General features: G+C 38.7%; 2 protein-coding genes across 8 annotated transcripts in view; one reads left to right on the top strand and one right to left on the bottom strand.

Annotated features, from left to right (window-relative positions):
- The window catches only part of LOC121650823 (septin-9-like), a 74688-nt gene that overhangs the window by 47529 nt on the left and 14951 nt on the right, over positions 1–12208 (top strand). Inside the window, exon 1 of one of the 7 annotated variants that reach the window (XM_042002626.1) lies at positions 7683–7783. The exons of 5 other annotated variants lie outside the window; for them this stretch is intronic. The gene's annotated coding sequence lies outside the window, so the exon portion shown is untranslated. Of the gene's footprint in view, positions 1–7682; positions 7872–12208 lie in introns of those variants that run through there. One more of the 7 variants, XM_042002617.1, reaches the window with a different exon arrangement.
- LOC121650860 lies at positions 1000–4403 on the bottom strand. The gene is made up of 2 exons (XM_042002639.1): positions 4312–4403; positions 1000–2881 (listed from the first exon to the last, which is right to left on the bottom strand). Exon 2 carries the CDS (start codon positions 2878–2880, stop codon positions 1396–1398), a length of 1485 nt encoding a protein of 494 aa, XP_041858573.1. The 5' UTR covers position 2881; positions 4312–4403; the 3' UTR covers positions 1000–1395.

Here is a 12208-nt window from a genome sequence, read left to right as displayed (position 1 = left end):
GAGCAGGCGGGGGCAGGCTACACCCTGGACAACACTGGTATCACAGGGCTAAGAAAGAGAGACAAACAACCACTCACATTTGCTCCTAAGGAGAATCTAGAGGGATTAATTAACCTAGCACATATGTCTTTGGATGGTGAGAGGAAGCCAGACTACACAAAGAGAACATTCTTACTCCACTAGGGATGTCATGTTTATAGATTTTCTTACAGTTATTCTCAAAGAAATAACGGTTTTCCTATTATCACAATGATTATACATAATTTAATTTCCTGACACTATAATGTGGAAAATCACCTGAACACTCCTCGTGTCTATTAGTTTTATTTATTCCTATCTTTTTATGCCAAGATAATTAATTAATATGCAACAAAGTAAAGTAACTAAGTCTGATTTCAGCTAAATCTCCTCAGATGTTTGAAGAATAAATAAATCCCACATATTAACTCTGGATTTCTGGAGAAAACAGATGGAAAAGGCTACAAGTCCTCTACCTGGACATGGGCGGCATTTTTCTGTAAAAGAATTTAGAAACACAGGAAAAACATTTAACTAACTTTGACTTCCAGCTGTCCTTGAGCAGAGTAGTTGTTGTTTGTTTAGAACAAACTGACCATTGCACACTGATGACTAAAGGCCACGGATCTCATGCCTGTTCAAATATGTTTGAACAGCAAAACTATCCGTATTTAGTCTTTTTTTTATCATTTGTATAACTCAGAGTAGCGTTCAGACCAACCCGAGTCAGACATAATCACAAAATAGCAAATGACAGGATAACACCTCATTTTAATGTTAGATAAATATTAGCATCATTTAGCCATGATGCATTTACCTTTGCTGCTGGTTATCCTGCAGGTGGTGAAACATATTGGATATACTTCCACCCTTCTCTGCTACTTTTTATGTCCTGCTTAACAGGCTGGTGAGCCGTCCTCCACAGTGACACCTTGGTCTTTTTTTTTTTTTTTTTTTTTTTTTTTTTTTTTTTATTCTTAAAACCCAGAAACAAAACTTTGTTTTCGCTCCATGTGGACATTCCACTAATCTGCTGATATGGTTTATACATAATCTTTTATTGAAAGGGATGATACTGAGAGATCTTTATGATTGATTGTAGCATTTATTACTGCGATTCATTGTAAAATAAAATAATCGTGACATCCCTAAACTCCACAAAGACAGGCCCTTGTTCAAACCCGTCCCCAATAAAGGCTCGAACCAGTGACTGTGTTGCTGTGGGCAGCAATGCTAACCACCACACCACTGTGCCTTACAACTAAAAGTATGATTTAAAACAAGTATCAAAATACAAATTATTATATTAAGTATACATCTCATTTTGTACATGGTACATTCTGTATAAAAAGATTTTTCACATTTTCGTTACAGTCCTCATTCCCTCCAGCGTGGGGTGCGGGCTTGCTCTACCTCATCCCGCAGTATGAATCGTACCTGAACCCCTGGAGCTATTGCCATACCCGAGTGATACTCGTAGACATCATAAGTAGAGTCCTGATAATCTGTGCTTAGGTTTAATTTTGTTGCCCACTGCCACTGCCACCATTCATAGTTCTTTGTGGCTTTGTCTGGAGAGCTGTAGAAACCAATCCAAGAATTTTTGAATTTGGACCTCCAGTCATTAAAAGACTTCTTCACAAATAAGCGAGCACAAGCCTTTCCATCCTTTGCAAAAAGTTGCAGGCTAGCGTTGTAGCCGCTTATACTCACTGCTGGGGGATTCTTAAACTCATCCCCCCTGTATATCTCCTCTCCGATGCCTGACCAGAAGCACCATAGTTTCCTCACTTTATGCATTCGAACCTGAAGGCCTTCGTTCAGGGGTACTGATGTCTTATAAGTACCTGTTTTCATGTCCCCAATAAATTTGTAGGTCAAGGCTTTTTCGTCTTCATTATTCTTATAAAGCACAACCATCACACCTTCTTTTAAATCACTTTTAGGAACATTGTTCCAAAAAATGCTGGCTTTTCCATTTGTGCCTGTCACCACTTGAAGTATTATCTCATCAGGCTGATCTAGCTGAAGACTCACAAACATCCCAGAAACACCATTCTGTCTTCTTTCTGGGATATTGACAACAAAATCAGGGTGTGTGTTCCTTTTTGGTTTAGGCTGCCGTCTGTTGTTGTGATGGTCTGCGGTGTTCTTTTCCTGGATCACAATGAACAGCAGTAGTCCAAGACAAGCAAGGTTCCCCCACGAGTTTCTAATGTATCTAAGCTGGGCATCATCTGCATTACTTCCAAATCGATCTCTGAGATTCACCAGCAAGTTCACGCCACTTTCTTCTGCTGAAAACTCTCTGATATGTCTTAAAAGGCTGTTGGTGACTTGGTAAGTATGTGCTGGGTCGTACCTGGTCCCCTGGTTATCAGATGTCTCATAATGCTGTGTGATGAAGACTCTGTCTATTATCTGTCCAGCTTGCCATTCCACATTTTGCTGCCTGACCCTGAAAATAATCCGGTCTCTGTTTCTTCCTTCAAACCCAATTCGAGGGTGGACAACATAAGATGGAAGTTGCATCGACGTCATCTCTTGGTTGAGGTTTCCAACAGTGTAGTACCGATATCCCTGAGGTAGCGGTTCCAACAGCCGTTCATAATTTCCATAATGATGCGAGCCATAGTCACCATTGTTTGGGTTGAAGGTCAGCCGGATGACATGATTATTGTCAATATCAACTTCATTGGCAAACCAGTACAGCAGCAAGAGACTGTGTGATGGCACCGATTGACCAAAGTTGATTTTCTTAAGGTCATTGATTGTTTTGAACTTTTGCGTTGCTGACACAGAGGTCAGAGCAAGGAACAGCATTATCCAGCAACTCATGATCAATCTTGATGTCTTCATCATCCTGTAAAGAAATTTAGAAATGTCACTGTTTATCTTTTCGTGTTACTGTTCATAGTTAGGGTTAGCTTCAAACTATGGACACATCTATTAAATATAATGAAATATTACACCTTAAAAATAAATGCTTGTTTTCAGTAGCACAGTCATGTGAAAACTGAAGGGTTTTGCTTTTTGTCAGCATTACTCAGGTGTCTCTAACTATCGAATCATTGACAGTTAACTGGCCATGAAGCATTTTACAAGGTTCCAAGTGGTCTGGTAAAAAGAAGTGGGGAAAACACTCAAAATAATCATAATATCAAATGTTAATTGTTCTATAATGACATTAAATACATCATGTCTAAGGCCTGGTACACACATAATGATTTTTTTTTAATGTTATGAGATTTTCTTTTTCTGGTCGAGACCTGATGTGAAGATCAAAAAAATCAGTTTTTATCGTACTGTGTGTGGTGTGCTCCGAAAATGTAATCACAGAACAACAAACACAAGACGATGCTGTCCAGCAACTCCTCTATAATCTAGTCCTCCGAGCCAGACAAATGTCGAAACGTAAAAGAAGAACCATAGCAACAACCAGCAAAAAACGAAGAAGAAGAAACATATTGACAATCGGAAAACACAATACACAGCATGGAAGGGGATATATAGGACGAGGGAATGATGGTGGTCTTGGGACTATTGTTAACAGAAAAAGCCAGAACTGAAAAAGATAACAGACTGGAGACGGCGTGAACACAGACTTTATTTACTTCCTTGTTCCCCAGCCAGCGCTCTGATTGGCTACAGTCCATGAGTCTTCAGAAATCAGCACTGAAATGTTGAACATGTTCAATGTTCCCAATTGTCTGCTAAAGCCCGTTTCGGAGTGGATTATCGGGACAAATCGGCTCGTAACACACCACAGACCGTATGATGATTGGACAGGGAAATCTCATGATGATCAGGCGTTTGCCACCCGAGGTCGGGAAGAGGCAAAATCGGGACAAAAACAGCCCAAATATTGTTATGTGTGTACCAGGCTTAAGCTAGTGGTTTAACTGTAACATGATACCCCCACTGATTTGGTGATATTGGTAAGCTGCTATTTTTATTTATTATAGATTATCAATGAACACCCACTTTTAATAAATATGTGTGTGTAAATTTATATATATATATATATATATATATATAAACTTTTTTTTTTATTCTGCTGTGATAGGCTTTGTACAAATTAACTCTCCTTTTCTTATATGTGGAAAAATAACTAGCATATTGATACAAAGTGCTGTGTCATCTTTTCCCATATCTGTCTAATGCATGAAGTAAAAAAGAACTAAACATTATGTATTTTTTCTTTTTTAAAAGACAAATTTAGAGAAATTTATACATTTGAATTACAGTTTATAACAAATCAGTACCGTTACACTAGAAAATAAGAGAGCTTACCTGCATTACCGAGCTGCTGCCGACCGAGTGTTGTTTGTGTGAGAGTAGTTGTTGCTCCATCTAGGTTACCATTTCCTGGATAATGAAACTAGACTGAGAGTTTTATTGGCAGCCTTATCAGGAAGTTTAGTTGTACAGCTGTTCATTTGTAACTTCTTTCTTCATTCAAGGAACTGTTTTGGGTTTTTTGTTTAAGTAGCTTTGTGTCTGTTCCAATGTAAATAGCATATCAGATTTTTGATTAAACATTTAGCAGCATGAAGTAACTAATGAATCCAACTTTTCTTTGTTGTTTTATAGCTGATTACAGTAGATTCATTTAATGTCCTTTTTTTGTATCTCTACTGTGGTTGATTTTTTTTATTTATTTTTTTGTGACAAATAGTTCAATAGTGTCTATAATGCCTCTACTGCTGCAAATCAGCCATTAACCAGCAGGAGGTGCTGTCACACAGGTAGTTTTTCTTATACCTGGAGGGTTTCAAGTCGGGAGTGTACTAAATCTTTCAAGCACTCCATCACGGTTGAGAGTTAGAAACATACAAACAATAGATTAGTTTTCTGGCTCTTTGTTAGTATACAGACATGCACATGACTTGGTTCAGAGACGTTATAAAGCTGTAGAGTCGGTTTTCCAAAGCACCAACTAGGTCTCATTTTACTGTTTACTATAAATCCTGCAAACCGAGGATGCACTTCCGCTTTTCCCATAGAGCTGGATTCATGTGACACCTCCATAAACACACACACACACACACACACACACAATGTTTCCATTACTTTAGAGGACATTTCACTGACTTCCATTAAGTTCCTGGAGATTTACCAAAACCCAACCCTTAAACTTAACCTAACCTCACCCTAACTCTATATCTTCATCCTAAAATGGTAATGATTAGATTTTTTTTTTTCCCAGACAACAGTAAAGTCCCTACAGTGTCACTGTAATTTTAATCAGGTTACATACATATGGCCACATATGTTTAAATAAAGGTCCACTTGAATTTGAATTGAGATCCTGAATAGAGGCTGTGGTATTCCCCTCAGGCAAGGCAGAAAAGGAGTTTAAAAAAATGCACACAAAGGAAACATTTAGTTTCTCTGCGGTCACCACCCACATGGTTCACATGGGCAGCACAAGAGCATCATCCAAAAAAATAATAGTCTTATAGTTACACTGTACAGAAGAGCTGATGATTTCCCTTTCCAGTACACTGCAGCTCACTATATACTCGCTTCTTACTGAATTACGTTATATAAATATTAATGATACAAAGGATCATATTTAACTTTTATATAACTTAACTTTTTTCACCCTCTTCAAAAAATCAAGTTAAGTGTGATGCCTTCAATTTCATTCAAACAGCAACTCTGCTTATTCTTTATATTATTTCTGTGATGTGAAAGTTGATGAACAGCTGCGAGGAACGCTATAAGGCAGGAGGGTCAGACTCCGGTCCCCGAAGGCCGGTATCCTGCAGGTTTTCTTTGTTTCCCTGATTGAACACACATGACTAAAATTAAGGGGTAATTGTGAAGAAGTTGACAAGAAGCTGTTAGGTCCATTTGATTTTATATACGTGTGTTGGAGCAAGGACATAACTAAAACCTGCAGGACAGCAGAATGCAGATCACTGCAGGCTTTAGCTCTGTGCTAGGGTATCTGTGACAACAGGGGAAGCAGTTTTTCACTCTGGAGCTCAGGAAAGTTAACTCAAAGGTTTGGTGTTAAAAAGACAACTTACAATAAAACCTGAAGAGACTGGCTCCAGAGAGGCGGTGATGTAGGAAAGAAAATTTATTGCTCAGAGTTGGCAAGATTGTTAACAGAAAGCTATTCAGACTATCCCCAATAACCTTTTAGCTTTTTAATCAACATAAAAGACACAACAGGTAACACCCTATTTTGTTTAAAATATGACTTAATTATTGTTCGCTTCTAATAAAACAGCATAAAGCATAGGGTATTTGTTTACTTATGTGATAAATACATTTCATATTCTCCACTAGCGTGATTGTGGCTTCCTTAATATCTGGCACTGTTGAGATGAATGATCATATTATAATATCTTGATATGATCATGTGTAGTCTACAGATGAGCTTTGCAAAGCAGAACAAGGCATAATAAACTGTACAGGCTTCTTGCTTCTATTTACATGAAATTAAGCTGTGTTGCTTTTTTTTTAATCCAGCAAGCAAAAACCAGCCTCTAAAACTCTGGTTTTATCTGGATTTTTAGTTTCTTCAGTGTAAAAGTGGTTATTGTTTTTATGGCGAGGTAAAGTGGGGCTTCAAAGAGAGAGATGAAAAGGAAAAAAAGCAAAGAATGACAGGTTGTAATGGAGGAGGACCTTAGTTTGGGGAAAATGGAGGGTTTTCCACATTGTAAAACAAGTACAGCAAGTGCTTATTTTCACTCCATATTTGGTAAGACCTGTTTTTATCAGGCTTATATGATCATCTTTGTTTATGTTTTGGACTTTTTAGGGAACGCTGCACTGCATAGAAGAATTCAACATTGAGGACTGAGAAAAGTGTTTATTTGCAAAATTAATGACCACAAATTGTTCTTTCCAACCTATTCCTGTTTTTTCAGAAGCCTAATTATTCATTTCAAGGTATGCAGGTTCTGCTCCGAGTATGTGTGTCTGCTCGTGTGCTTTTAACATTGCTTTCATGCCACTGCAGTGTATAATTACACTTCCTGTAAGGATGAAAACAGCTGTTTCCTTCATCTTTAAAATGACAATTTACACATTCTTTATAAGAACAGTCTGAATGGAAAAAAATTTTTTTGTCATAATGTGAGTAAATGCTGCATTTCAGACTATTCAGCACAGTTCAAGTACTTCAAATTTCTCCATTTCTGAGGGGGAAGTGTCATTCTTATTCAGGTTACCATATGAAGAATGATCACCACTCTATGGATGTGCAATTAGCTGCTGCTGCAGATAATATTCAAGAGAATCTCAGAAGTCTGATGTGAGGAGTGTGTGAGTGGAATTAGTGGGATGTGTTGAATGCAGCCTGCAAGGAGCAGATGAGAGGGTCAGGTCAAGTAATTAAGGTTGTAAATTATCGTGGGAGTTAAGGAGAGGGATATAAAACTGATCCAGTCTGTTTATAGACACTCACACAGTCTCCACTGCTGTTTACACACTGCGAACACTTAACATACTGTCTTTGTTCACTGTGATCTCTACTAAGGTCGTGTCTCTCCCCCCCCCCCCCCCCCCCCCCCTTTTTTGTGTGTGTGTGTGTGTGTGTGCGTGTGTTGGGAGGGGAGGGGAGTTACTTCAAGGAAGTGGGCGTATCTTTTTGCTTTACATGCTGAGTCACATGATGGGCATGGGTGGGAGGGGCAGTCAGGGATCTTCCACGGCCACAGCAGAGTTTGGCCTCTCACTGGACCGCTTTACTTCAGCAGGGGACAAATCATTCTCACACACACTCACGCACACTTTACACGCGGTGAGTGCTTTGCATACCGGGAAGGAGCACATGTGTGCATGAGCGTGAATGTGTGTGTTTGTATGAGAAGCAGTTGGAACTAAAGGAAGTAAGTTTTTTGTTTTTTTTTTGTTTTTTTTTAACATTTTTTCCTTTGTTCTATTTTTTTGTTTGTCTTCTTTCCTTGAAGAGGTTGTCTGCTGTTAAAAGTCCATCTGTTGGTTAATAGCAGTGTTGTTTTAAGCTGCTCAGATCACATCATTGTCAGGCTTTGTTTGCATGTTGGCTGAAAGAAACGTGGCCGAGACTTAAAGTGTAGTTCTGTTTCACAGTCAGAACTAATTTTAGGTGTTTGTTTCTTGTGTGTAATTAGTGTTGTCCATTTGTTTTTCTTCCTTCTGTGTTTTATTACGTTAGTGTTGTCCCTGTCTGTTCACTGGCATGCTTTGTATTCAGTCTGCATTTGCATAACACACATGATCTCATGTATATGTATAAAGAGGCTTGTGCATTCACTGTTTAAATTCACATTTGTTTTTCTTCTAGTGTTTTCTGTTTCTCGTAGAGACATAGTGCCAGATCAGGTTACAAGCACTAAGAAGAGCATAGTCATAGTTAGAAGGGTTTATATTGTGTGAGGAAAGGAATCTCACAATTTAGTTTTTGTACAGGAAAGTACATTAAAGTACTACAAGACCTAACAGGAAAGTTTCAGTGTCCTCCTTATTTTGTGAAATGCTTTGTTTGACCAGCTTGTTAACCCCCATGTAGATAAGTTTTTCTTTTCAAGTTGCTTTTCTCTTTCATTTTTCAGCCATTGTGGCAAGAGCTTTTGGCTAACTTCAATGTGGCAACAGTTTTTGGGGCCAGGCCTTATTTTTTTTTAACTTGGGTTTAAACTGTTGAAAAATGACAACCACCCCTCACCTTTTCAGAGAGTTATACGCCTCTGGATTGTCTCATAAGCATGCATACACACTTGGGTTTGAGCTGTTGAAAGGAGCTCTGTTGTGGCTTCTGAGCATTGCCAGGCGAGAACAGACTGTGGCCTTTCACCAGTGTTTAATGGGATGCTGAAAAGGTCCTTTTCACCTTCTGTATCTTGTATCTTCTTTGTGTGCCTGTGCATGTTTTGAGTCAGAGTAAGTCAATGGAGTAAGATAATGTATCTTCTGTGGAATTAAATCTTTGAAATGCAAAAAATTTCGTGAATGTAATCATGCTCTGTAAAGTAAAATTGATAAGGTTTAATTTCTGTGGCCTGACAGTGTACATTCCCAGAATAGCTGGTTTGAGCTTTCATGTGGGAGCATGTACATTTTGTGTTCACTAGAAGACATGGTCTCCCATTAAAGTAAGTTGTATAAACATAATAATGAATTATTTTCAGGTTTTCAAAAAACATTTTATATTGTTAAAAAAAGAAAGAAAGAAATGACTTGGACCACAGAGTATCTTTTTTAAGCAAGCATCAGTGTCCACTTCATTATATTAACCTGTGCACAATCTAATTTTTCTGCATAATACAGACACATATGGTATTATATTTAAAGATAGAGCTGGAATGTACTTACTTTCAGGAAGTGTAGTGTATTGCTCGGACAGCAAACATGTTTATTATGAAGCTAAAAGACTTTAAAAGTAAAGTGTTAAGGAGACCATAAATAATGACTCATATTTAACCTTTAGACTACTACTACACTCTTGGGTCTTGCATCTGGGTCAGTCATGTTCCATAAATACTGGTGCTGATGCCTAGAGAAGACCTCAGTGACACCCATTATATCACACATGCAGACAGTAAAGTGTGTCAAAGAGCCTGAGGACTCTTGGTTGTGTTGAGAAAATGGTGTGAATGTTTTAACCCACATTCACCCAACTAGTGAAACAGTTAATTTGTCGGTTGGCTTGGAAACCTTGACAGTTGCTTGTCATGTTGTGTGAAAGCACCTTAACTTTTATAATTTGTCTGACTTCTCAACTCTGGGTATTGTGAGATGTGAAGATATATTTTTTTAAAAAAGTGAATATATTTAGATCCATAGACTTGGAAAAATAAAATAAAAGTTGATATTGTGTGTTATATGTGAGACTTCCTCTGACAGATGTCCATTTGGCATTTATGTTGGTCTTTACATTTGTTGAGGTCAGGCATGTGTGAGGACAAAGGTCAGATTCCTAATCCCCTCCCAGCCCTTATAAACCCACACTTGGTCAGCCAACCGTTTCACTGGTACATTTTGACCTCTTCACTTAGATAAACATTGGCTGGCTACCGCGGCCTGGCTAATGACATTACCAACTCCTGACAGTGAGCAGCTGGTAGTTGATGTCAAGCTTATTTATAATTCAGCCTCTTTGTAGAGAGCTTCAGAAAACCGACAACTCTGGCAACATTGCATACCAGTTGATTTGGGATAGTATATTTTAGAAAAGCTTAAAGATTCACTCAGCTGTATTTATGTGAGGAATGTAGTTGCAGGGGAATTGCTTTCCATAATTGTAGATTTTAAGATAGAAATTAAACATGAGCCTTGGATTGGCTCGTCTGTCTCTACTGTTGCATGTTTTTGTGCATTTGTTGTGTATATTGATGCATGCATGTGTCTCAGAATATGTGGATGAAGCCTGAAAGTATGCTTCGGAACCTTTTTATTGTGAGCAACTTGGTGTCAGAAGCAGCCGAGGAGCCTAGAAAGACAACCGCTCTCTTGTGCACCACCGCAGTATGGAGACCAAACACATTCCTCTGGCAGTCTAGACAAACCTGTGGGCTTCTACTGTCATTACAGCAATTTGCATTTCTCCAGTGTCTACAAAGTAACGCCTAGCTACTGATGCTAGTTTTTAAACATATATGAAAATACTACATAGTGTGCAAATGAAGTGCATCACTTGCCTAGAATAGAAGGACAAGTTGATATGCAATGCACAAGCAGTTGCTCACAGTCCAGTACCAGGTGACATGATGGGTGAGTTAGACCCTGCAGGGTCAAAGGGTGCATTTCTCCAGCAAGCTGAATGATGAAGACTCTGGGAACTTGGCCTTGCTGCACAAACCCTCTGTCTTTAATAACACAACAAGCCATGTTTGCATTGCCACCACACCAATTTCCCCCTCTTATTAAGGGATTCACTCTCTGGGGGGGTTGGAAAATGTGTTTGTGTGCATGCTTGTTTATGTCTGTCATGAACTCATGGTCCGGGGTATCAAATTGATTCTGTATCGGAGGGCTGGTTGAAACCCACTTTAAAGTAATTCACAGATTTATCTGCTGTGCTTATAGGAAGAATCACTAGTAGGACTTGAGCGCAGGAAAAAAAAAAATTCATCAAATTATATAGAATCGGTTGCAACTCACACACTTTTCTCAAGAAGTAACTAAGCCTCCAAAACAAATCTAGCAATGTTAAGATGGCACTGAAATGCAAGCCTCCTGTATGGAAATGTAAATAAAGCTTAAAAGGAGTAAATATTTTTAGAAGGGACAAATAAAAAGATTTTAGTGGATTAGTTTTCTAATGCGTGTTTGACTTGGTGCGCCACAGAAGCACTTGAACACTTATTCTGGCTTCCCCTTTCACTTGTAAGGATTGTGAATCATGGTGCATCCTAACAAAATGATGTGATAAGAAGACTGATAAAGGATTCTGTAATATGTAATTTAGATATTGGTGCACACTGCTGCACATTTTAGTTTGCTTCTAGTATATACTGTATTATAATCAAATGAAAAAAGTAATAATTGCACATTTCTCTGATTTGTATTCACTGATAGGAATGAGCTGTATGAAAATGACTATTTAGTCAGTCTTTAAGCTGAGTCTTATTCTTGTAATGAAAACATCAGGGTGGATTTTAGCTCATTAAGATAGCAGAAAATAGGATACATAATGTATCACGGAGTTGTAAAAGTTCTAAATAAAGGGAAACACTTTGTAAGATCAGAGTGACTCACTGTCCTAGATAACACTCTTCTCTTGCTCCAAGTTTCCAGTTCATTTCTCTCTCTGGATTCCTCTCTTCTGATTCAAGCCAGTTTGTACAGAGGGTCAAACCACTGGTTTGTCATAAGGGAAATAACCTCAGCGCAGCTTCTTTCCAACCTAAACTGGAACATGACCTCTGACCCGCTCGCCACGCTGTCAAGATCAACACTCTGGACAGCTGTGGCATGGCCCGGTGGTTTTGGCCACAACGCCACTAAGCACATAAAACAGTCACAGATTTCCTCGTTGTTTTGGTGCATTTTGAGAAGTCCGTGCAGTGAACAGGGACATGTTTAGCTGGTTTGAAATGTATTTGCATCCTGGTTTAGAGGCCTGTGTGTAGTTAGTGAGGAATGCCTCAGGCCCAAAAGTGGAATAAATCACCAACTCAACTGTCCACACAGTCTTTCCTTTTTCCTTCCCCCTCCTCCATTCTGCATGCTTTCCTGTGTCCTC

This window comes from Melanotaenia boesemani, chromosome 2 (genome assembly GCF_017639745.1).
Source record: "Melanotaenia boesemani isolate fMelBoe1 chromosome 2, fMelBoe1.pri, whole genome shotgun sequence".
Lineage (NCBI taxonomy): Eukaryota > Metazoa > Chordata > Actinopteri > Atheriniformes > Melanotaeniidae > Melanotaenia > Melanotaenia boesemani.
The sequence above is the reverse complement of the archived record's forward strand: the minus strand, read 5'-3'. Positions and strand labels throughout refer to the sequence as shown.

Excerpts from the sequence above, each read along its gene's own strand:
- LOC121650860 (XM_042002639.1), bottom strand. The coding sequence starts at position 2,880 with ATGATGAAGACATCAAGATTGATCATGAGTTGCTGGATAATGCTGTTC.